General features: G+C 35.6%; 2 protein-coding genes across 2 annotated transcripts in view; both read left to right on the top strand.

Annotated features, from left to right (window-relative positions):
- LOC144436124 (ubiquitin-conjugating enzyme E2 U-like) overlaps nt 1-27058 on the top strand; it is an 89023-nt gene that overhangs the window by 30482 nt on the left and 31483 nt on the right. The gene's annotated exons all lie outside the window — the stretch shown is intronic.
- Nucleotides 6393-27058, top strand: part of LOC144437031 (tyrosine-protein kinase transmembrane receptor ROR2-like) — a 30637-nt gene continuing 9971 nt past the window's right edge. Inside the window, 6 exon segments of the mRNA XM_078125898.1 lie at nt 6393-6675; nt 22633-22702; nt 23329-23835; nt 24820-25106; nt 25863-25893; nt 26207-26649. Coding sequence (XP_077982024.1) covers nt 6393-6675; nt 22633-22702; nt 23329-23835; nt 24820-25106; nt 25863-25893; nt 26207-26649 — 1621 coding nt within the window.

The following is a 27058-nucleotide window of genomic DNA, read 5'->3' on the forward strand; positions in this document are numbered from 1 at the left end:
AAAGATTGGTGCAATTGTTTCTGGTTTGCCAATATTCTGTAGTGATAAAACAAACTGAATATGGAAACAAAGCCCTAAATCAAACATTCACAACACTTATTAAACTAAAAGTATAAAGTATCTGACCATCTGTTATTTACATACTATTCATATAAACTCACCCAGCTTTGAGCAGAGAAAGTTGATTTTGTAAATGTACATTAATAGAGTGAAATATAATCATAAAGAAGGAAAATTAAACGAGCCAAATTTATTCTGAGTGTTCACTAGTGGTAACCGGATAGTCAGGGTGTGTAAAATAAAACGAGGACATTAGATGGACCATAAAAGATGGCATGATAGAAAATCAATACCATCAGCACCCTTTCTTTTCAGTCAATAAAAAGTAATATAGCAACACCTATAAATCAATGATGATGATTGACAATGAGAGATGAAATTTAAACTGTCAAACTATGATGTGAGATCAATATGTCGCCAGATGTGAGGGGCAAGGTTTTTGTACCCTTGTTTATCTTCCATACATAGAATCCATTTACAACCAATTGTTTGTGAAGAATTATTTCACACCTTGTTCACCATGTTGTGTATAGATATACTCTTGTTGTTAATAATAAAAGTCAACTTTGATACCTTTCAATTCATACTACACCTGGATTCACTGTTTTAATTCACTATTTGTCTATTAATTATTGTAGTGTTGAAAGTAATAATTACTTGTGACTGTACAAAGCTGTTTATATAGCTACATTGTAGTACTAGCCAAATTTATCAGTGTTAGTGACTGACAGCACAATTTGAAGTTTGGTAACTAGTTTATTTTTATCATTTCTGTGCTATGATAGATACTAGTTTGATTCATTTTAGGTTCTATTTGAAAAATCCAAACCTTAAAAAATGAGTTACTGTATCAACTTGTGAATTTTTTTTTGTTCATCACAAAAGTTCCAAGCAACAACGAAATAAATACTTTGCAAAGTGTAGACGACCTGCCATACAAGATACATTCACTCAGGCACTGTATATAGCATACATCAAACTGAACCTGAATTTTGTATGGGCCACCATCTTAGAAATTACAACATCAACCACTCTCTTAGACCATCAACCAGTGTCTTAGACCATTAACCACTGTCTTAGACCATTGCCCACTCTCTTAGACCATCAACCAGTGTCTTAGACCATCAACCACTGTCTTAGACCATTGACCACTTTCTTAGACCATTGACCACTGTCTTAGAAAATCATCCACTGCACTGTCTTAGAACATCAACCACTCTCTTAGAACATCAACCACTGTCAACTTCATTTAAAAGTAGATGACATCAGGGAGAGTTAATGCATCAAGTTTTGTCTGTGCACAAACTAGAAAGGACAGCTTTGGCAGATGGTTTTCTAAGTTAAAGAATATCATTGACAGTAGCTACGTGTATATGTACATGTACATGTAGGAATAACATTAGCTAACTGTTCTCCGTAGTCATAATGTTTGCATTACAGTGTGGATTTTCCAATTCCCAAAACACGGCTCAAAAGTTTTGTGATAAATTGATGTAAACTGAACTGGAGCCAAATTCTAATCTATCTAGTGTATTTGGAAAGGAAGTACTTATTATTTAAACAAGATTAACGAAAACACAGTAATTCTCCATCAGTAGTTAACATCATTGGTTTTCGGGAATGATCCTACCTACAAAATAAATTGCTGCAGATAATCTTCTTGATTGGTTACCAGTTGCAGAGTAGTGGGAATTGAAATCTGCATAGTGATACCTAGAAGGCCAAAATCATAAAAGCAGACTCTGTGAATTAGTAATGATTATGCATGTTACTTTGAGATAGGTCATTTCCCTAAAGTTATAATAGAAAGTTTCTTTTCCTCCGCCAGAGGGAATATTGAATATTTTTTCTTTTTTGGGGGTGGAAAGGTTTTACCTCTAGTGGCCTCCTCCTGCCCACAAAACAAGTGTCAGTAATAAGTAGTTAAAATAGCCATTAAACTGTATTCAAATGCCATCTCTGTACAGTTGTTCTCATAATTTCACTTCAAAACTTTGCAGGCTGACAGGCAGGACAAGACAAGGCCATGAGGCAAACTCATAGTGCACCTAAGCTCATTTGGTTTACAGATTTCAGTGTAATTGTTATGGATCAGTGTGCAGCAATGCTGTTTGTTTTTGTCAAAGTGGGTGATTCTGTGAGTCACCACATTGCACAGGACATAGGAAAAACCAAATTTTGGTATTCGCATAAAATTGTGACAAGTTAGTCATGCATCCTGTCTGCTGAGAAGACATTTTGTTGATGAGTAGATACGTAGACTATCCACATGTTCCAAGGATAGCACTGAAGGTGTTGATGTGATCCCATCACTGTGACAGGCTGTGCTCTAAACTTTCTCTAAACATGAAAAACCAAATGTGAATAAATCTTAAACTGTCAACATTCAGTCGTGCATTGAGGTCTTTAATGAGACTTCTCTCTATACAGTAAGTACTATGTAGTATGTGAATGACGTTCTTGGCATGGTTTGGCCGATAGGTTTATGTATTCAAGTACGTGTATGATTGTCAAAAGTAAGGCCATGTCTATTATGCAAAGTTAGAGTCAAATTTAAATATGTGGTTTATGTCACTGTGCAATGGGTAGAAGTGAATGCAGATAACTACAAGAAACTTGGATCCAGTTTAAATAAAACACTAAGCAGGTGGATGGGGTACCTTCTGTGTAGATCCAAAGTGAAATTTAAATTTGTTTTTGTTTCTGTGACTTGTAGAAGTGGATGCAGATAACTGTAATGAACTTGTATCCAGTTTAAGAATTAAGCAGTAGGGGGAATGAGGTACCTCCTGTTTGTATTTGTATGTCTTGTGGAAGATAAACCACATGAACAAGTTCAGGCACTCCAGGATGGACCCATGAGATTCTAGTCAATGTTTGAGGATTATTGGTGGCTGTTACCATAACTTGCTAAGTAGGATATTGAAGTGAAATGAGAAGGTATAGACTAATAGTCACTATAGGTATTTTTTATGGTCAAGAAAAAAATATCATAAGTACATGTACCATCCACCAACTACCCAGGAGGTGTATATATAGAATATAATCAGACACCTTCCCATTTGTTGACAAATGTGTACTCTATGGACAGTATCCCATACACATACAGAAAATGTCTGTAAAATGGTGCTTCATTTTGAAAGAAATGTATATTATACATATCTCATTGTTTGTCATCTGGAATTTCATTGAAGACTGTGGGGATCTAGGTAAAGTTTCGGTAAACTGTTAGTTTCCCAGATGGATTGGTTGGTATGGCCTTCTTACACTGTTGGATGTACGGAAACTTGACACTAGAGGACTAGACATCTTGGATGCACGGATAACAGGGAAACTTGACACTAGAGGACTTAAGACAAAAAGATTGAAGGATACATCCAATCTGGTCAACATACCATGGAGCAAGATGACAGACAGAAATATCAATTACAAAACTCTGCTGGTTTAGCTCAGTGTTCTGAGGAAAATTTACCAAAACAGTAAAATACAAAACTATGCCAGTTAGTTTAGACAAAATTTTATCATTCAGACAGTTAAAGATGTGACATTACTAAATTGTAACTGTTTATACTAGTCCTGTTCTCACCTGAATTAATTTGAAACTGATTCAGACTGAATTCAGCTAAGTCAGTTTGAAACCCATTTCTGTCCCTATGATGAAAACTGTGCAGTGAATTTGATTCAGTCCCTTTTGCTTTTGCACTGGTTCTGAACTGATTTACACTTTGAATCAGTTCTAAACCACCTCCTACTGTGGTTTCAAACCATTTGAATTCAATTGTTTCAAAGCAGTTCTAGTGTATGTGACGGGGACAGTAGAACTAATTTCAATTCGATTTCAAATCTATTCTACACATTGGGACATGGCTACTACATGTATGGCCATACCAGGAGCATATTTTTGAACTCGGCTTATGGAAAAAACATCCTTGCCAAAAATCCCTTGTAAAGCAGGATCAAAAACATGATGACAAATCTCAAGAAATGTCAAAAACAGTGAAGCACTTCTATCTTGTGTTCAGATTAGTCGTACATACTTGCAAACCGAAGGGAATTATTTTAAACCTGTATGCCATGTTTTGAGAGAATGATTTTGATACCTACATCACTATTAGACTTTGACTTCATGTTTTAATTTCTTGTTGAGAACCTTAGGGTTCCATCATTCCCTTACTGCTATGTAGTTGTAAGGTCCGTTACTTGTAATAATAAGGTTATAATTATCGTGCTTTGAAAACAGACACTGAAGTCTTTCCTCTACTTGTCTGTGGTTTGTCACATTCAGATCCTTTGTAATAAAAGTGAGTGCGTTACGACAGTAGATTTATCATTTCCCACAGAATTTGACTACATTTGATTTCTGGGTTAAATTTTAAATTTGACATCAAGAATACAAGTTTGGTGGCATTTAGTTGTTATAAATATTTCAGCTGATGGCAAGCAGAATGTCAAAAAAAGTATATTGTATTAGGAGTTCCGTTCTGTTGAACATACTCATTATTTAAAAAAGGCTAATCCTCATTCACTGGTTGGTTTTTGTTTTCTGAAATTTTGCATTTTTACCACGGCGACATGATGTTATAATTAAAAAGTACCCATGTTCCCAGTGTAGGAAAGTTGCTGTTTTACCAGGGGAATATCTATTTTGTTGTCTTGAAATGTTGCATTTCAAATGTAACCCTCCTTGGGTTGAGTCATATCGTTGTAGTAGCTTGTCTTGTTGTCTAATAGTTTGCTTTTTTCACCACATATACTAGTAGTTCCCTTTGTTGTCTGAAACTTGCAATTTTATCATGGAGGGTATTGCTGTCTGAAGTTTTCACTGCAGATAGATTCTTGTCTTTTCTGAAAGTTTTTATTGCCATGGATGATCGTGTCTGAAAGTTTTTACCATAACAAGTCTTGTTGCCTGACAATTTTCACAACAGATAGTCCTTTTTCTTGTCTGAAAGTTTCAATTTTTGCCTTCCATGGACAGGTCATTGGCATACATATATGAGTCAGATGTCAGTATTGTCTTGTTGGTATGTTACAGCTTTCAGTGTAAATAGTTGTGGCTTTGTTATACAGATTCTATCCTTGACACTCTACCAAACACAGTCATAGTTATCTAATTATAAACACTCATTTATTTACTTATTCATGTAATCATTTATTTTCTTTTTACTGTATCTCTGTAATTTGATCACTTGCTGTGCATGTCCTGACTTGGGGTTGACATTAAAGAGTTCATCTATTCCTTTTTGTATACCAACCACTATTGACTTTAACACAAATTATAACCGCTATTATTTAAATATCACAGATAAGGAATCTACTAGTAAAAGGGAAAAATTAAAGGATATCAGATAATGTAAGTAGAGCTGGGGGGGGGGGGGAGTTGTTAGTAATACTGTTTGTGGTTCCAGTTATCTCACAAAGGAGTGAAAGGTTTTCACAATATATTCTTTAAAAAAAATCCCCGTTTTATTACTGGTTGTAATTCCTGGACCTTTTATTGTTACTGGTATTAAAGTTTCAGCAATGAAGGTATCATTCTGATGACAGACTTTTATTAAAACACGTAACTTAAATTATCATGAAAACAAGTAAGTTTGTTAATGGAAAATGTCAACAAAATTTCTAAGACACAAAATTCAACAACAGTAGTTACTACAGCCATTTTAGGAAGAATTTTAGTTGTCTTTATTTTGTTTGGTAATTTTTCATACATTATAAAATACTTAGATATTATTCCTCAATGAATAATACAAGTGACCTAAGGGGCCTAGTCACTATGAGGTGCTAGACAAGTAGTGACAACCCTTAGGTCACAAGTATTTTCCAGCTGAATGAAGACAAATATTGGGGAATAATATAATTATACTTTCTGCAAAGCATAATTCATGAAATATCAGGAAAATAGTTTTGTTTGAATGTGTTCAATGAGGGTTGTGTTGGATGTAATCTGAATTTGTTGTATCAGACTAGCAATGATTGAAACCGTTAACGTGTTTGTATAAAAGTGACTGTTCCGCTCTTACTGGAATGACATAAGAATGAGTCGGCTTTCACAAGTAATTCTGATTTATAGTCCATAATACTTTGCTGTCACCTTCTTTTATGGTGTACTTTGACCAGTGTTTTCCTTTCAGCCTTGTTGTCTACCATTCAAAGAAGTGCTAAGAATGCAGTTAAACTGGCAACTAAAAAAACCGTGCCTTATGTACGAACACAGTGTCACAGAGTAGTCAAAGTACAGATTGTTAGCAGGATTACAGTTTGTTCAGTGTAGTCACCAATTACATGAAACTGTCAGTTTACTAGCAATTGGTGTCGTAGTGTCGACGAATATGGCGCCATTCCAGGCTGTGCAATTAGATCAGTTATATCAGCCACAACCCTTCTGGAGACAGGATGGTGTTCAAATCTACTCCAGTGTTAACTTAGATTGTTTTGCATTCAGCCAAGTTAGCCTAGTTAAGAGTTTGTTTCCAGCATGGATAATTGTGTCTGTAATAGTATGCTATTACAGTTTGAAGTTGTTGGCACCCAGTGAGAGGGCATATAGAGTAAAAAGTGAGGATTACTGTTTGAAGTTGTTGGCACCCAGTGAGAGGGCATACAGAGTAAAAAGTGGGGAAACAAGACGCCATATTATTGAAACCAGCCATTGTACAATAACAAATGGCATCAGTGTGTAAAATTCCACATGCTGTTGAGTGAGGTAACCTTTGACCTAATATAACAGGAAAAGACTGATTCTTCTCCTAATGCTCATCCATACCTAATAATTATTTAAGTTGTTTAGTTCTGTTAACTGAAACTTTAACTGTGTCAAAAGGTGTTGGCCTTCTCACATTTAAACACTTATTAGATCAACAATGAAGCCATATTTAGAATCGAGAACGGAGCTAAAGTTCATCCATATATATATTTAAACATGCATGTACATAGAACCAGATAACATGAGTACATACATGCAAGTGCAGAAAATGAAGTTTTAGCTATGACAAATCGATCAAAATTTGAAAAGAATCGTGTAGCAGTTATGCTAAGATATGAATATTGATAATGGACGTGGACAAACCACTGAAAACCATGGCAAAATAAAGCAGATACACCGCTGTTTGAACTAGCTTTCAGAAATATATTTTGGTCAGTTATTTTCGTACAAAGTCAGATTAGTGTTAAACTTAATTTTTGGAAGTACCAGTACCTTGCAGTGAGCTTTACGTGTGGATGGTAACCGGTGCTTCTGTCACTTTGTGTCTTAGTATAAATGTTGTATTTTGGTATGTTTTATGTTGATGATTGATTGAAGGGTGGAAATATAGAGACTGTAACAAATGGCCATGTTTCTGCCGGGCTGTCCTGGTTAATAGATACTTGTAGTCTTTGAGGGGTAATTTTCACAACTGGTTATCAATATGGGCAAGTATAATATCATGGTATACAGTACTTTCAAAAAACTTTCTTTTCTTCAAATTAGACTGAATATATTAACATTGCATGTACACAATCTCAAATTTATTGTATGACTGACTGCACATTTCTGATTGAGACAGACATTGTTTTTAAATTGTCCGGTGGACTGGTACATTTTATTTTGTATATATATCCCTGTTCACATTAACAGTTCACAATGTTGCAAAGCAAATGTTGTGGTATAGCTGTCAACTGTAGACAGGTATACTAGCTCCTCAGGGCTTGGTACAGATACGGAGATACACATCATGACTTCAAATACTGCCTATTCTTCATTCCGTTGCAACTGGGTGCTCACATACATGTGGACAACATTTTTTGTTCCAAGATAGATGTCGTCTTGTCAAATTTCTATTGATGTTTCTGGTATGTAATGGACTCCTCCAAGCTATCCAAACAGTGAAATATTGACACAGATTTTAATGAGCCATTATTCTATTTTGGAGCAATTCCTTAAAGTAATATTTCAACAATGAAATCTTAAGGATTACACAGACAGAAAAGAATCTGGTAACTTGATCACCAGTGATGTTTGGTCATATGGAGTCAGAGGTCATATGTTGCAAGGATAATGGGTGAACTTGGGGTGAGAGATGTCATAAGTTGTAGAAATGAAAAGTAACTTTTACCAGATTCTCTGCAAATGCTTTTCTTGACCTTACATGTTTCTAAAATTACCAGGCTGTCTCTAATATACCAAAAATGTTGTCTCTTCAGAGATACATTGTACAGGTAATTGACCTGAATTTGTTCGATTTTATTACATTAAAAATCTTGTTAAAAAAATGAGAAGAAAGTTGCACATATTCAGTACACTGCATACACTGAAACAGAAAGATTTCTGAAGTGGGTGTACCTCAAGTTTTTCCATGGTATTTATTGTAAAAAAATGAAATAGATGAAAATGTATGTTTACTTTTTATTTCTGGTCAATCAAACTGAAACTGTAACTGTACATAATTGAGTGCAAAGGGAAAAAAATTGAGATTTAACGTGATAGTGCTTTTTAGCAGGTTTAAACATTCTCAGCCCATTTCCAAAAGCCTTTTAATAATTTTTAAAAAACTCATTTTATCCATGAAGAAAGTACTTTCTTGTACATTTTACCAAAGTTTTTGATTGTTTTGTTTACCCAGAATATTTATATTTAGTCATCAATGTCATGTTATGTAGAAAGTTTGAATGTAAACAGTCCTCTGACAGCAGCTAAACAATGTTTTGAATTTGTGTCAGGTCAGGAGGTTCATCTAGAAAAGAATCAATCGCAATATTTTCTGTCAGTAATTCTGTTAGACCATGACTTGCGTGATCAAAACTAGGGCTTGGAAAGCTATCCTTTGACAGTGTTGTAGCTACATGAATGTAGCGTGTCCAATTCTAGGATGTATAGACTTCTGTTGAAAGGGTTAACGCCAACTTTAGAACGTACTGAAACCCAAGACAACATCAGGTAAATGTCACTCAACACCTTACCATGAAGTAAGTCCATGAATACTTGTCAGATATACAGAGGTCAGAGAGACTGGTTGCGGCCCAAACTGATTGATGTCACCTCGGCCATTTAACACATACACCAACAATAACAAGTCGACCAATAGTTTGGTAAAGTAAGACCAAACTGCAATGCCAGATGTATATAGTAGGTGAAAATGTTGAATACTAACAACAGTCTGGGTAGTTGGCTGTTTCCATTGCTAGTACTAGTACTAGTGCTAGAGGCGTACTGCATAGTAATGTCACCATAATTGAACAAACTGTGTTTGGATGTCAGAAGTTTATCTGGTTGTGTTTGTCTTCTTCAAAATGGTTTCTGTGTGCCCTCTAATGATAGCCAAATGTTGTTGTTGTTAGTCAGTATGATAGAAACTGTCATTTCTTGTGAGTCACCACATAGTAAGAGATAGGAGAACACCAAATTTTGGTGCGTCACTAGAAAGTGTGCGCGTCAGTGGCACATCAAATTGGCTTAGAGGGCATATATGTGAATTGACCAGTTTACAGTGTTTTGTGCTACATGTACACTGAAAGGAGTCGAATAAACTGGGTTTGGATGTCAGAAGTTTATCTATTTCTATTTGTCTTTTTGGAAACTGTTTCACATAAATATGTACGTGAATCACTTGATTTACATTGTTTAAATATTGAAAGAAGAAAAGGGTATGTGTAAAATGGTTCTTTCATAATGATGGCAGTTAAAGAAAAAAGACGAATAGCATGTATGAAGAATATTCAGGCCTCTTGTCAAGTAACCGAGGACAGTTATGCCCATGTGATATCAAATGGATGCCATCTTGTAATGTATAAACTATAATAATCAAACACAACATTCAAACAAATCAATCGGTGAAAAATTCTTAATTAGGTAATTACAGAAACAAAGATTCAGTTACAAATTCTGTGACGTTTAAATGGTTGAAAATTTGTGAAAAATTGAAAATTATTTGTGAAAAATTGAAAGTTATAGGCAAAAGTCAAGCATACACTATACAATTTGCAAAGCATGAGTGATGTGAAGTCGCCATGGTATTTGTATGCTACTCTTTTCCTGTCAAATATGCTACAAAAAAGTCAGATTTCTGAAACATGTAATTTGAAGGTGTAAGATATATGTTTCTTTTGAATTTGTCAAATTTTGAAAACATGCAATTTTAAGATGGGGTCTTTTTTTGTAGATATGTCACATTTTCTAAATTTTCAAGATTAGATTCTTTTAAACTTGTCAAATTTTTCAAAATATGCATTTTTCAAGATGTGTACAAATGTGTAGTCTGCCAAATTTTCAAAGTGTACATGTATGGACTAAGATTGTAAGTTTGTGACAAGGAATGTGGTAGTGTGGAACTATATAATATGAAGTCTTTGTGTGCTCATGAATGCATAAACACCCTACAGCAATGAGTCCAGTACGCACATTGGCAGTCATTATGCCTGCAAGGAATAACTGCAATGTCATTTTGGGTCATTGAGTTTCAAAGTAGTGGGTCTGTAGATGGTGATGAGGTAATTGCAAGCAATAAACTTAATAAAATATGCAAGAATTTTCATCCATAATTTTAGTGACTTGTTTCATGTTTACTGGCTTTCATCTTTTGTCCTTGTGGTGGACTGTAATGTCTTTCAAAGCTGGACCTCCATCAAGCATGCAATATTTGTTGTGTTACAAAGTAATTTGGGTCACTGAAGTGTCACTTTGAATCAAAGTGTTTTTATCAAAGGTGGCCCAGGTGTAATCGCCAGGTGTGATTTCCAGGTGTGTAAAAGAATGATAATCCATGATAGATGTGCAACTGTGAGATATCTTAACCTGATGTCAAAGGTCATAGAATGAAAATGTTTGTGTGTAAATTATTGATAATGTAGTAATGTGAGATCTGTTAATGGAGGTTGAATGCTAACATTTAGGTTACACATTTTATCAAATAATGGGAAATATAGGTGACCAGGATTAGGGAGATGATAGTTTGTGTTTGCAGAAGTCTTAGTTGCTAACCAAGAGAGTCTACAATACCACAGTATGGCAGATGCAAAACGTGTTTTTGATGCGATTACGGATTAAAGATTTCCTTTGTTGCAAACTGTCAGGAGTTCCCTGTTGAGTTAAAATGGGTAATATAGACCATACATGATTGCCTTCTGAGTAAACAACTCCTATAGAACCCACAGTTGAATTTGTGACCATGAATATATCCATCTTAGACTTTGCACAAAAAATGTGCGAACTGATAGGTGATAGCTTTATGCTGTGTGATTATCCTGAATAGGAGGTATAGCATCAATGAAGTGTGTGAAGTTGAAGGTGACTAACTACATGTACATGTATATGTATGATATACAGGTAACATGAATCTATGCCAAAACAGATTTCCATGGTCATGCCCTGTGGCAGCCACATTGATAATGCCGGAGCTGTTGTGGAAAAAGGGTACCACAGTTCTGTAGTTGACACTTGCTCCTTGACATCTGGAAGTTGCATGTTTTTCAGACGTGTTGATGAAATCGTAGTAGCGGATGGAGAAGCAGTGGACAATAAAGTGTGGAACCAATACTAACATTGTGGGTCAAATGGTAAAAATAGTCCGTGGTAATTAGTGCTAACTGAAGAGTCAAATATGTCAGCCATTTTTACCACACATGTAGATCTGGTAGAACCCAACGTCAAATCTACCACAGACCATGTACTATGGTGAAGCTTGTAATCAAAAACAGAACAAATACTTCTCCCAGTGGTATTCTTGAAACCCTGGTTATATAAGGCTATCCAGACCAGGTTGATAGTTGAGGAAAGTGTAAACTCCTTCACCACAGAGCTAATATGTATAAACTGGCTTGTACCTATCTAGGTTACTGTTTTCTGTTGGTTTGTTCAAAATGTCAAGAAGATTGGGGATTTGCGTCTCTATTGCAACTATTTCTTGGAGAAAGTATTTTTTCAGTTTCTCAGGTATAGAAAAGAGACACATTATGCTGTGTGGGAGTTTTGGAATTTGTATATTCTGTGTTACATTGTACTCTGGGGATTGGAGGAGGCAGCATCAATCATAGCCTGAAAGAGAAACCGGCAATTAAATAGAAAACAATGGTAGTGAGTAGGTATTACTACTTCAGCTGCAAGGTGCTGGAGAGCTAGTAAAGAATAGAATGAATGTAAAGAGGGGAGGGGAATTTGTAGAGAATAAGATGAATGGAAAAGAGGGGACAGGATTTGTAACAATTGTAGGAATGTTGGAAATGCACGTACTACAGAAAAAGTTTGAAGTCATTTGAATATCTGACAAACACCTTTTGAGGTACAGTTTACATGTTCAGGACAATCTCAAGTTGATTGCTATGAGAGCAGATGTGACATCCAGATTGTTTGTTTATTCTTTGGGTCGGAGAAGTTCCAGTGACTATTTACTTAAATAAAATCCATGCTGACTTTGTCTGTGGCTATCTGTATAATTAGCACAGTACAGGGCAATTGTTGAAAGTTAATTTGTGTGGTAGGATCCATAGTGTAGAACTGATGATTGACTTGGCTGCTATGCCATTCATCAAATCTGTCTGTTGATGCACCAATCACTCATTAATATATTCAAGAGCTCTTTTCATCCAAGTCCCATGGAAGACCCTGAGGGTGTGTAGATACTTTTATTTTCTTCTCTCCTTTTGTGTGTGTTTGCAATGTGTGCGGTATAAAGCTTATTACCATGCCTCTCTCTATCTTCATTCAGCTTGCAAAGATGCTCTGCCCTGCTGCATCTTATTACAAAGATTGCGTTTCCAGTTTGAATACCTTCCAACCCTTCCAGCGTTTCTCAACATGCAACTAGAATTAAGTCATCAAAGAGGTCGTCTGAATGAACATAGAAAAATTTAGCCAATCCACCAAGGTGGTCATACTATGATGTTATTTTCTGTCCTATAGGAAGTCATCTCGTCCCTACCTGATTGTTATTCATGGCCATTACTGTTACCGTGTAAGCCTTTTCAAGTGGGATTGAGGAACATAATCTCTGAACTCTGCCATCCAAATTTTCAAACTGAATGTTGAAAAACAGAGTAATCTGTTGTGCAACTTGCTGTGAAAGCTGTATTTCCAATCCTAAAAAAGATTGAGTTTTGTCAACTTGGCCACAATAACATGTTGACATTTTTGTCCACTGGAAAGTTGTTTGTCCTGTGAAAGGGTAGAAATTGTGTTGGCCAGCTAGACCAAACAAATGGATGGGTAATTAAACTAATTACAGACCTATCATCAGGCCTTGCATTGCCAGTAATTACCTTCTATTTTGCAAAGAAATACATGTAAATTGGACCCTGACTGTTTTCCATCCATTTAACTGATCTGTAGGAAGTCAGCAATAGCTAGAAGCGGCCAAAAGAAACTATTTCAGTGGTTTAGTGATAAGAGATATTTATCACCCCAACTCTATTAAGCATCAACAAACAAAAGTTAACCATCAAAATCATGACCTTTCACCTTAGTTCAGTAATTGTGACCTTTCACCTTAGTTCAGTATGTCCCAGATTTCTCCACATGAAGATGTTTAGCATATTTTACAGTGACATAAAATTCACGTAAAAATGAGAGTACTATGTCAGGTCTTCAACAAGGTATTTTTAGTTGTATTTCCCTTAATTTCATTTATGAACCTCTCTGATTTATGGATAGACGTTGTTATTCCGTAAAACTTGAAAACTGATTGGTGAAGGGGAAAAGAAGTTGAAAAAAGAGTAGGGTATGATAAGAAATAAATGTCACATTAGACAGTGAGTTATTTTTGGTGTAAAGCATCAAGTATAATTTGTCATTTAAATATATTAGGTACGACTCTGGGAATAGTAGCACTCATGGAAGAATTTCCTAGTGGTTAAGAAGTTCTCGTAAAATGTGGCACAGTCTTCAAATGTGGCATGGAAAAGAAAGCCGTACAAAATATGAAGTTATTGAAAAGCTTATTTAAAGAACCTGATATGTGTCCTTTCAATGTGATGACAATAATGACTTGAAGTGGCACAGTTTATTTAAAAATGTAGTGTCACAATAAAACATCTGTGATGGCATAGTATTTTGCTTCAGTGTTATGGGCATACTTTGGGCATGCATGTACATATGACAGGTTTTCTCACTTATATCGTAAATGTGTATGACAGCTTAAAACCCATATGGTCTTTAAAAAAATGACACATTCTTACAAGTGTAATACCCATGTGGTTGGAATATTATATGACAATACCACAGTTGTACTTCAGTCCCTGGAGTTGACTGATCTGTTTAGGTCTCAATGGAATTACTGTGCTATGTAGAGAGAGCATGGCATACAGTTGTTAACATACAAACATATGGCTAATAAATGTTGTAATTTACAACATGCAAAAACTACCCCATATAAATGGTATGGTTGTTGAAAAACATGCAATTGCATCCCTGGTAGATGTTGTTGTTGAAAACATGCAAGTCTATGCATGATAGATGGTTGTAGATTAAAAACATGCAAGTCTATCCATGGTAGATGGTTGTAGATTAAAAACATGCAAGTCTATCCATGGTAGATGGTTGTAGATTAAAAACATGCAAGTCTATCCATGGTAGATGGTTGTAGATTAAAAACATGCAAGTCTATCCATGGTAGATGGTTGTAGATTAAAAACATGCAAGTCTATCCGTGATAGATGGTTGTAGATTAAAAACATGCAAGTCTATCCGTGGTATATGGTTGTAGATTAAAAACATGCATGTCTATCCGTGGTAGATGGTTGTAGATTAAAAACATGCAAGTCTATCCGTGGTAGATGGTTGTAGATTAAAAACACACAAATCTACCTTTAACTGATATTTCATAGCGTGATGCAGTTTCTTTCTGCAAGTGTTGATTATTTGGACATACTGATTTTATTAATTTGCGTCTCTTTTCAGTAGCAAAGACATACTAATTTGACAGGCTTGCTTCTTTATGGACATGCTTTTCAGTAGCAAAGACCTGAACTGTTGTTGGCATTCCTTACTCAATGAGTAAAGCTAACAACACAACACGTATCACAATATATCACTCATCTCCACAACAGCTAACCGGAAACTTCACACGGACAAAATACCTGGGTCGGTTCAGTGTCAGTAACTTCATTAATTTCTTCCATGCATTAACGTACTGGAGAGAGTTGTGATGTATAACCATGTCAGCTGCATGAAAGATCTCTAAAACAGAAAAATGATCTGTGTTCATGTGTCAGCTACATGTATGTGAGGGTCTCTAAAACAGTATAATGACTGGTTGTCAGCTGTGTGAAGGGTCTCTAAAACAGAATAATGACCTGTAACTATAGTGTCAGCTGCATGAAGTGTTTCTGTATGTAAGCAGTGTGAAGGGTCTCTAAAATAGTATAATGACTGGTTGTCAGCTGTGTGAAGGGTCTCTAAAAAAGTATAATGACTGGTTGTCAGCTGTGTGAAGGGTCTCTAAAATAGTATAATGACTGGTTGTCAGCTGTGTGAAGGGTTTCTAAAACAGATTAATTACTTGTATCTATGTCAGCTGTGTGAAGGGTCTCTAAAATAGAATAATGACTGGTATCATAATATCAGTTGTGTGTAGGATCTCTCAAACAGAAAAATGATTTGCGTTCATGTGTCCATATGTGAGGTGCGTGATAGGTCTCTGAAAACAGGATGTAAATCCTGGGCTCCAAGCTCCAAGGTCAGTGATCTTTGCAGTATTACTGTTACAGTTGTTTATTATGTTGTACAATCCTTTTCTCTTATGCTACTACAAACTTTCTTCTTTTTTTTCTCTCTGAAATAGGAGAGTTCTGCAGATATTGGCTAGTATACAGATACTAGAGCCACAAAGTGTCTAACAAAATTTTGTAAAATTTTCTTCATTATAAACTCAAATTAAAAAATTGTTTTTTTCAAAACCTTCCATTTTATTGAAAAACTATCCTCCATCAGTGAATGAGAAGTAAGAATAAATCAGGACCTACATGTACCCAATTTTATTTTACAAAAAAAAGTATTTAAAGTGCACGATATTAAGTGGTACCTGTTAACTAATTTGATAAACAAGAATTATTAGTAACAGTGTTACTAATAATTCTTGTTTATCAAATTAGTCCAAAATTGTTGTTATTAAACCATCATGGTAGGTGATAAGGCTAAAATAATGATCTGTAAACTGGAATTGTTATCATGCCATGGGACCTGTTTTTGTAACTTTAGTGATTGTCAGCTGACTCTTCTTGTCCAATCACAGTTCAGTGTTGATAGTATCTTGTATCAGTTAATGACATTCAGGTTGTAAAAATCTATGAACTATGTGTTAGTTGAGGAATTCTAAACTTTCACTCCAGATCAAGACTACCACAGTGTGAGCACTTTCTTGATACAACGATCTTGTAAATGAACCATCATACATCAAACTACCTAGCCACTATGCTTCATATTCCCCCTCTTGGTAGCTAACTCCAACAACAGAACAGAAAATGTTCACTTTCTTAACCTCTTGTGACAACATCGTACGGAAAATAATGTTTTTGACATTTGGTAAAAACTGAAATTCGATAAGGCTTGACTGTTAAACAGTACCTCTATGGGGGCGGGGGGGGGGGGGGGGTTATACCAGTTGAGGTGTAAACTCTGTTTTTCTGTAGACTCTGGTTATTACAATCTACCACAATTGTCCTCTCTGAATAGATTTTTAATTTTGTGGATGACTCTCAGTAGTGTGTTTTGAGTTTAACTGGAAGAGGGAGTGGTATTTCCTGAGAAAAGAGTTTTCCACTACTTTTGATGACATTGTCTGTCTACCTGTATAAGTCTATTCAAGTACTGTAATAGTGTGAATTACAAATATCCTAAATGGAGGGACCTACAAGATCAAAACCACAAGAACACAAAGAATGGAGATTTATGACCACATAATTGTATGGGAGAAACATAGGCACAATAACTTTGAACTAATGAATGAGGATTAAGCTTAGAATATGCTCTCAAATCTCCATGGTTACGGCGGTCTTATAAGATGGTAGATTGAGATGTCAGAGTAGTAGGTTGTCTCTACAGTTCTGAAGTCATGCATCATGATGGTAATGAAAGCATTCCCCAATAGGAGGTTTTTATTTATCCCCTCCAGCCATTGTTCCTCCCTGTTACTCCCAGTTCACCAAATCACTGAACCATGAATTTTAGCTACAAAAAAAAACCTATGACAAGCTTGTTGTATTGGTTCCTTTTCAAGATTTATCTTACAACAGCTGACTCGTATAAATGATACTTTTTATCACCAGAAATGCTAAAAACACCTGTTTAGTGATATGATGAAAATATGACACTGTTGTGAAATTTTTTGATGGTGTGTACAGATTGAGGGTGTTTGAGTTTAGAAAAACACCAGTTTGTTGGTGTTTAGTTAATCTGAGGCCGAGGTGTATTTCTACCTGATTGGGTTTCTGGGGTACGCAGTTTGATTTATGAAGTAGAGGTCACAAGAGGAGACATAGATAAAGAAAGGGCAGTTACATAGCGATGGGGTCTCGGAGATGATCTCAACTCTTCTCTGATTTCATTAAGATATGGCCTAACATTGTTGACTTGATCACCTTAGTCCACTCATTTGAATGAAATTCTAATGTCACAACACCAAACTTTTCTCCCTGTACTTCACTGCACAAAGTTTTATCACCATTTTTCACTGCATAAAGTTTTCTCCCCATTTTTCACCGAACAAATTTTCTCCCCATTTTTGTATGCAGAAAATTCTCAGGATTTTTTTAAATGTAGGAAGTTAGTGTTCTTGTGATGTTTTATTTTGGGTAATTTCTATTTTAATGTTTAGAAAGATTACTTTGGAGTTTTTTCAACTTAAATGATAATGTTTTAATGATATTTGTGTGATGTCTATTTTTGGAATGTGCATTTTATTGTACATAAGTCATATATTGTACAAGTGAAATAATCAAAAAAATTGTGTTCTGTATTGATGTAGATTCTAGTCTATCGTGGTAAAAGGAGCCGTGTTTGTCAATGGTCTGAATAAGTAATAAAATGTCAACCATGCCTAATTACTCAGCTGGCAGGCAACTACTGAAATGTTTGAAGTGTGTAGACATGAATTTCACTATTTTGCATTCCAGCTAACGAAGGCAGATAGGCAGGGCTGCAGAAGGTTGTACGTCACCTCCAATAAGTGTGATCTATCTGAATATAGATAGTTTATAATTTGATGGTGTCTACAGTGTGAATACAGGCCTCACAGGACCTTATGTTTCACAGTCTAGGCAATGTTATAAAAACTCATAACAACATACCAAGAGTAATCTTATTTGCCTGCTGACTTGGAAAATTGAGCAGTCAAGCATAAGAAATAAAACAGTCCTTGGTTGTAGTGATGCTGTAGTGTGGTGTAACAGGGAGAGATAAAAATCATAGAGCACTTTAAATGAATCAAAAGATAAAACCTGTCAACGATGAGATGGAAATTTTGTCAGAGAAGGATGTGTGGGAAAATAGTCAATTTTTACGACTTTTGAATTCCAAGTATTAGAACCGAGTTCTTTGGCCTCTCCATTTACAGCCTTGTGAGGGCGCTATACAGGTTCTGGCGATGTTTGTATTCATACTCAAATCTTGCATTTTCTGAACTGAATATAATTTTGGTGATTTGTGAACAGTACAGAATATGTCTGTAACAGAAACAGAAACATTTAAGGTTTTGTGGAGTAATAATGTTGTTGTAATCCTGGTAGGGTTCTGTCAGGCAATACTTGTGGAACTACCCAGTGCATAGCTGGATTCCATGTTTAAAATAAATACGGGTTCATGTTTCAGTAAGGAGACAAAAAATACATGTTTCTTGCATTTAGATTGTAAGTACTTTCTAAACAACATAGTCTCTGTTACCCAGACTCACCGCTGGGGGCTCTGCCTACGAGACCTCTCCCAAACAAGAGTCTGGGTAACCGAGACTATAAACAATAGTCTTCCACTATTTTTGCTCTTTGAGATATTTGCAATACTGGCATCAAAATTGTGTGTTTGCCAAAATTCTTTTAACCAATATTGGTGGTCGCAATACTTAATTTATAGAACATGATTTACAGTACTTCTTTGGGAAATTTTGGTCAAACTTTTATGAACAAGCAGTACTTGTAAGAAAATAACTGTTTATGAAGTCAGTGTTGATATATTGGTATTGATATTTTAAAAATTTTGATCACAGTTCTCAATTTGAGAACACGTAGATAATGTTCAACACTTCACTGACTGCTTCATTTAGTCTTCATATGTGACACAGTGTCAATTTATGTAAATTCATTAAAATATTCAAAATAATGTACTAATAATTGTTTTGATTGAGTAAAAATTTTTGATAGTGATTATTAACTAAAATACAAAATGAAGTAAATGACAGATTAACAAACCTTGTTTGTAAAAAAAATAAGGAAACAATTGTGGTTGGTTACTAACTAACGTTGTATGATAATATGTAGGTATTTTCTGTTCCACCCTTTGTGACTAACAAGAGAGAGTGTTCATCTTGTGCATACAAGCTTTTTGCAAAATGATGTGACCTTTGCTTGACCTTAGTATTAAATGATGGAACTTAGGAGCCTAAAGGCTTGTTACACTAATGGCTAGTTTTCCCAACAGGAGTTAATACTGTTGAATATTTTATGTATTTTGCTCAGATCAGATCAAAATTGTCGACAAATTTAACAATGTATTTTCTTCTCCTGTCAACTTTAACTTACTATGGTAGACAGAATCAATACATTGATAACACATACATGTAGCTTTTACTTATACACCCCAACAGATGGAACATCACAATTCAATTTTCTAGTATGAATCAAATGTGAAATTAGACATAGTTTTTTGAAGGATTACCCCATTCTGCTGTCAAAGAACAAATATGGAGGGATTAACATTTTAAAATTATTTAGATTTAATTGTTATCAACTTTTTTTATCTCAAACGTCGACAATTCAGTTTAAAATATGATACAAACCAAGATGTCCTTTTCCACATGAAAGTAAAATACCACCAAGTATCGGATGTCATTCAATTCTACTTGTAAAATGAAATATTACATCTAAATTTTACTAAGAAATCTATTTCCCATCATAGTTAGCTATATTTTGAATTGAATCTTACCATTCTTATATATTCATAGGTTTATTTTCTCATTCTAGTTTGGTTGTTCAAATGAATGTTTTCTAGGTTCCAATGTGGCCATTGCTGTAGTTATTCTCAATATTATGCCCAAACTACTGTAATAATTTGTGTATGTCAAATTATTAAAACAATACACAAATACAATTACACATTTGAAATATTTAGATCATACAGTGTACATTTTGAGTGTATTGTGTGTGTAGTTTCTCTAGATTTCACACCGTAGCGATGACCATATGTTTTAAAAGATTTTCGTACTCGTACCATGTTCACTGTAACTACACATCACTGTGAAATATTGAGAACAAAAGTATTTTTGCAATTCTTCTGCTGTTGTCATTCTCAAAATATAAACATATTGTTGGCCGTATGTTGAAGAATTGAAGAGTACAGGTATAAAACTCTGTCATTTGGAAATATATTGTGCAGGATTTGTGTATCTATAATGACTATTTCATTGAAAGTTTAGGTGAGAAAATGGTGATATTGATAAATTGTTCAGTCATTGAAAGTTCATTTGAGAAAATATGTGAATGATGAGTGATGTGGATGAAGTATTAACTATTAGTTGTTTATGCATCACTTGTAATAAATTCTGGCTTGTGAAGGAGACTGTTAAGTATGTGTGTATATGATCCTGTGAATTAGTCTAACTGAGTATGTAATTTATCAAAGAAAAAAAAATGTCAGTACCTCAGTCGTTCTACAGTTACCATTAACAAGAAATGTATACTTTGTAGTTTATAGTTCGTAATCAGTTCATCTGATGACGGATAACAGTTTCCTAAAAAATAACAGTCAGTCAACACTGTGCCTGGGTTGGTGTGTATATAAAACTTCGAGACACGATCCAAGCACCAAACATAGACTATCTAGCATGTTATCCGATCACCAATTAAATGAACTTGTGGGCCTTATTGCACACCAAAGAATTGCAAGTAAGACTTGGTGTGTGTAAACTGATCAGGCCTTAGCTTCATTAGCTGGACTTGTTCATCCAAGTATATATAATGCACATATGGATGCTTTCATACATAGTTATTAGGTATGCAGTATGGTCAACTACAAAACAAAATAAAATGCCAGCTCACATACCTGAGAAATTTCACACAATTTTTAGTGGTATTATTAGCGTTTGTCTAGGCCCTCAACAGTTATGGATGCCTTAACAGTTTAACATGTCACAGATAACTAGCAGACTACCGTACTTAATTACAGTTGCAATATTATATTTTAGGTATAAAAATATTTTGACAGGTTTATGACAGAACTATAAAAACAAAGAGGTTTTCTTTCAAGATTGACATTTTTTCTGTCTGTCTGATGGAAAGAATTAATGTTGTAGAAAATCGAGAACATAAACTGATCTGTGTACTGGCATAGTTATTCTCGCAAACCAGAGCTGTTATTTCTTCTGCGACACTGCATTGACGGCACGTTTTGGATGGTGCCGTAAAGGAGGCTGTGGTTTGCGATGATGTAGCATAGTTTGTATTTTGTTATCTTATTAAAACATAGTTGTGTGACGCCACTAAGCATGTCATAACTACGTAAACTTTAATGATTGTAAAAGACACTTTTCACTCATTAGCCACTTAACATTTTGTAAGAACATACTCATATTAAAAACTTTGCATAACTTTTGGCTTGATGGTTTGATGAGTTTTGGCTTTGGCTAGATGTTGATGAGCTTGTATAATGATGATAGTCATCAGAGTTGATTCATGGCTGTTAATTGTCAAACTTAAAAATAAAGCATAGCTTTGTATGTTTGTTAGTAGCATCTTTGCCAAGTCTGTAGACTGTGACGAGATGCATAGCTTTGCCTATATGTCTGTCATGTCTTGGAATGCTGGTACATTTCACACCCACTCTATACATTCAAATTGGTCCATCCTATATTCCACAGTAGGGGGGTGAATTACAAGGAAAGCAAATTATCCATGCATGAATGAGTGGATATTTCTCCCTAATCACTCAGTGTGAATAGACAATCCAGACAAACCAAGTGTGTTACATGTATTAATTACGACCCTATCAAAGTGTACATTCATTTCTTACAATTAACTGAAAACAGGAAAAAACAACCCACTTTTCTGTTCATTGTAATCATAAAAAGGTCTGTTTACAGTGGTGTGCACCTTGTGTTATTTTACTTTAAGTCTTACATATTTTATTAACATTTTTTGTAAATTTGTTTCATAGTATTTTGCACTTTTACATTATCTAGGCATACTTTACTTCCAAAATTCTTAACCAAACATAAAAATAAGCAGTCTTCCATTATGTACTTTCTTTAAGTTTAATGCAGTCATGCCATGTTGTAAAGTACAGAGTCGGAGACTTAACACACATGAGATGACCCCAAGGGAAGCCAAGCTATAATCTTCTTTTTTAATATTGATTTATAATTATGAATTTATTAATGATAATCCTTTGTATTATGATTGTAGGCACTGTCAGAGAGGCTGGAGGTAGTAGTGAAGGTCCCACGTCGTCTCCAGGGATTACAAATTCCGCCAAGTAAGTTCATTCTTTAATTGACTGTAGTATATTCCCTCAAGGCAACCAGGTTAATCTGGTTGTGGCTGTCCTCAGGATTTTATTTCACAGATGAACTCAGAATCTCATGAATTTGTAATTTGAAGTTTGATATCGACAATTTAGATGAAGTAATGAAATAAATCCATAATTAATTAACTTCTCATGCTAGCTGATAATGTACACCAAGATTTAAATTAGATTATATTGTACAGCTTTATGGTAATACAATATGACTTTATGCAAGTTGTTTAGGAAATTATATATGCACCCAGAATTCATTAAAATGCTGTGTGTTTATTGCTGCGGTTTAGAAACCCGCATTATGATGAAGGGATCTCTTGAAAAACTGATGCAGATTTCCATACCGTGTACCATACTTGGGGTAGTAAACCTTGGTATGAAACCTATATACTATTTGCCTCCCCTTGTGTTACAAAATGTTGAACACAATGAAAAAGACTTCTGAACATATAGAGTGACTGATTGTGAAGTAAAATCAGTATTAATTCAAAATGCTGGTCTTATGAGGTTTTTGGTGAAAAGTAGAAACTAATTATAAATGTGTAGTTTCGTGGTCTAACAATTACAATGCTTTAGTGGCACAGTTCAACTCAGCTCTCAACTCAGCTCAACTCAGCTCAACTCAGCTCAGATCAACTCAGCTCTCAACTCAACTCAGCTCAGCTCAGCTCTCAGTTCAACTCAGCTCTCAGTTCAACTCAGCTCAGCTCAGCTCAACTCAGCTTAGCTCAACTCAGCTCAACTCAGCTCAGCTCGGCTCAACTCAGCTCAGCTCAGCTCTCAGCTCAACTCAGCGCTCAGCTCAGCTCAGCTCAGCTCTCATCTCAGCTCAGCTCTCAGCTCTCAGCTCAACTCAGCTCAGCTCTCAGCTCAGCTCAGCTCAGCTCTCAGCTTAACTCAGCTCAGCTCTCAGCTCTGCTCAGCTCAGCTCAGCTCAGCTCAGTTCAGCTCTCAACTCAGCTCTCAGCTCAGCTCAGCTCAACTTGGCTCTCAGCTCAGCTCAGCTCAGCTCAGCTTAGTTCAGTTCAACTCAGCTCTCAACTCAACTCAACTCATCTCAACTCAGCTGAGCTCAGCACAGCATACTGTGTGTAGATTCTACATGTGATGATGATTCTAAAATTTAGGTCACTTGTAACACATGTTTTAGGAATCTGACTTTGAAGATGGTTCTGAAAAGGAGCACAATGACAGCACTTGACTGTGAATCTGTATGTGATGATTAATCTGAAAATTAGATCAAACTCAAGAAGTAATATCAATCAAGATTCACTGGACCAGTAACAATGTTCTACCCAGTCTAGGCTGTCTGTGCCAAGAGTATCATGTTTTGAAATACTTGCAGTCCTTGTTTGATCTTGTATTATTTTAATTTGGGAATAGCCGGAAGGCAAATGGTATGATAGCTAGCTAATTAAAAAGAAAATTGGTGCTACACATGGTCAATTATAACTGAAGAGAAAGAGGTACAGTATGGCCGGGCTAAGTCATGTGGAAGAACAAACATTGTAGATTGGGTGGTATGTCCTGTCGTCAGTCCACAGTCCACCATCTTGGCGTCGGATGAATTTCTAGTCATCAAATATGACCTTATTAGGATTCAAAGTCTGAAAGCTGTGATTGTAAACTACCTCTAGAATTTTGAATTTCTTGAAAATGTCATCATTTTGAATTACAAATTTGACATTTCTTCAGAAATTTGGTTGATTTCTGTAAAAACAATTCAACAGAGTTATTGTGTATTAAAATTTAATAAATATAATAAAGAAAGTTACAAAATTGATAAAACTGTTTAGGTAGGAATGACTTGGAACTCAAAAACCCAATGTTTGAATCCCTTTTCCTTCAATTAAAGCTATCCTATCAGGTACTTATTACCTAGGACTATTCATTTATTCACAACCAATAGTTTCTATAGCTCTCTCTGCCAGACAATTTTTTTCACTATCAATATTAGCCACAAACTGAGGTAGGTCGTGAAGAAATGAAAACATTAGCAGATTTTTTTGTCTTCACAGTCCCTCATTTGTGATAGGCAAATTCAAATGATTTGAAACTCTGTTTTTTCTCTTTAGTGGTCACTACCTCAACTTAGAAAGACAAATGGCAAATGAACACTTTCGGCCAGGAGACCGAGCATCATTGCGTTGTAGAATAACGGGTGAACCTCCACCTGTGTATCAGTGGTCCCGCAACGATATTGTTATTGAGAGCAAAGAAAGGTATAAAATACGTACCTATGATTGGGGATCTAAGCTTCAAATCCGAAACATTCGTCAAAGTGATACAGGATATTACAAATGTGAAGCAAGTAATGGTTATGAAACCAAGACAACGACAGCAATTCTTTTTGTTGATGAAGGTAGGTTGGTTTTCTTATTTATAATGTCAGTATTTAAACTTTACATTTGAGAGGCTTGAAATGTTAGCACAAAATGGAATGAGTAATCAGTTTATATGTACCTATTATTCATACTATTTCTGTCATACATTTTAGTCAACTGTCATCTCTTGAGACATATTTGTGTTACCGCTATAAAGCAAAGAGTCAACATGTCGGCTGGGATGAAGCCAGATTTGGGGATCTAACAGACATTTGAATGCTGTATTTTGAATTCTTTGTCATAGAAATGTCAGACAGACATAATTTAGAGAGACATTTTGGTGTAGGTGTACTCAACTCCTGCAGTTTTCATTGCCAGCACCACTAATAGATATCTTAACATGTCATCAGGTATGACTGTCAAAAAGATGTGAATTGAGAGTATGAGTAGGTCCATGTTTTACTCTTGACCAATAGAGGGCGCTATACTCATTTCTGTAACTCAGGTGCTGAAATTTACACTTCTGTTTGGTCAATAGAGAAAACGAATTGTTTTTGTGTATGAACCGTAAGAAACCCGACAACACAGTTAAATTTAAGTATTTTGTTGCCGCACTGTGATGCAAGGTTAGATTTAAGATTAAAAAGGAGAAAACAAAAATCATTGCTTCCCTTTATCATATTTTGATAGTTACAGAAAGTCATGTTGTCACATGGTGTGTGTCATGCACATTCAGTATTCCGTGATGTCACATTTTAATTATCCTAATATTCTTGTGATTTGTCTCTCCACAGAGTCGTTTTCACAAGTGCAACCACAACGAGGGTAAGTTGACATCTTTGTGGTCCATGTTAAAATATTGCGAGTTGAACTGTTCGTAGTTAATACTGTCCTGTTTCAGGGAAATTACAAAAAACTACAAAGTTGAAAATAAGGTAATGACAATATCTATAGATTGGTAGGTATAATCTACTGGAATGCAACACAGGATACAGCAAATGAAAAGTACAGTTGTTTATTGCTATAACATATCTAGTTTATGACATAGAGGGCGCTGTTCATTAAACTTCTGCTTTGCCACTGTGATAAAGTCACTTTGTCTGTCCTAACAACTAACTCTGCCAATCTTGCATTTCAGGACTGTGAGTACAGCAACGTGTGAACCATATATTGGAACAGTTTGCTCAGAATACTTACGAACTCAGGATGTATACATTGAGCCGTTGGCTCCCCAAAACTACCTCGAGAATCGTCTAAGCATGGCATTTGGAATGCTATCCAGTGACAGCAGTGGTTTCAGTGAATCTTGTCTCGAATATGCTATACCATTTGTGTGTTTTTATGCATTCCCACCGTGTGATAGTAGGCAATCGGAGCCAACACCAAGAGAGATTTGTAACGATGATTGTCTTCATTTAGAACAAAACATATGCCCATTAGAGTTTGAATTGCTAAAAGACAATGGAATTGCGTATGGAATGCTTCCTGACTGCCGAACCCTTCCGAAAGATGATGGTGTATCTAATTGTGTAGATTTAAACATTCCAGGAACTCAATCTAATCAGGGTCCAACCCCACCAGGTGGGACTTTTAAGATCTTATAATTGTGTGTGTGCGTGCGTGCGTGTGTGCGTGCGTGCGTGCGTGTGTGCATGCATGTTCAATGAATGCTTGCGTATGTCCTCGTGTATATGTAGTATACACATGCATTTCTGTCATTGGGTTGTCGGTACCCGAGTGTTTAAACCACTTGCTTCATACCACTGCGGTCAGGGTTTGAACGCATTCAGGGTTGGATTACATTTACCACGCTGTAAGTAAGAAGAGTGTCATTCAATTTGACTCTACCGAACAACACAGATTTTCCCAGGGAATTCAGGTTTCCTGCTGCATTAACACTGAATCCATGAGGGTTGGCCCTCATTGTGGACTTCTTGGGAGATAAGTGTTTGCATACTTAAGGAGCTATCCAGTATAAATAAAGAGTATT

Source organism: Glandiceps talaboti, chromosome 6 (assembly GCF_964340395.1).
Source record: "Glandiceps talaboti chromosome 6, keGlaTala1.1, whole genome shotgun sequence".
Lineage (NCBI taxonomy): Eukaryota > Metazoa > Hemichordata > Enteropneusta > Spengelidae > Glandiceps > Glandiceps talaboti.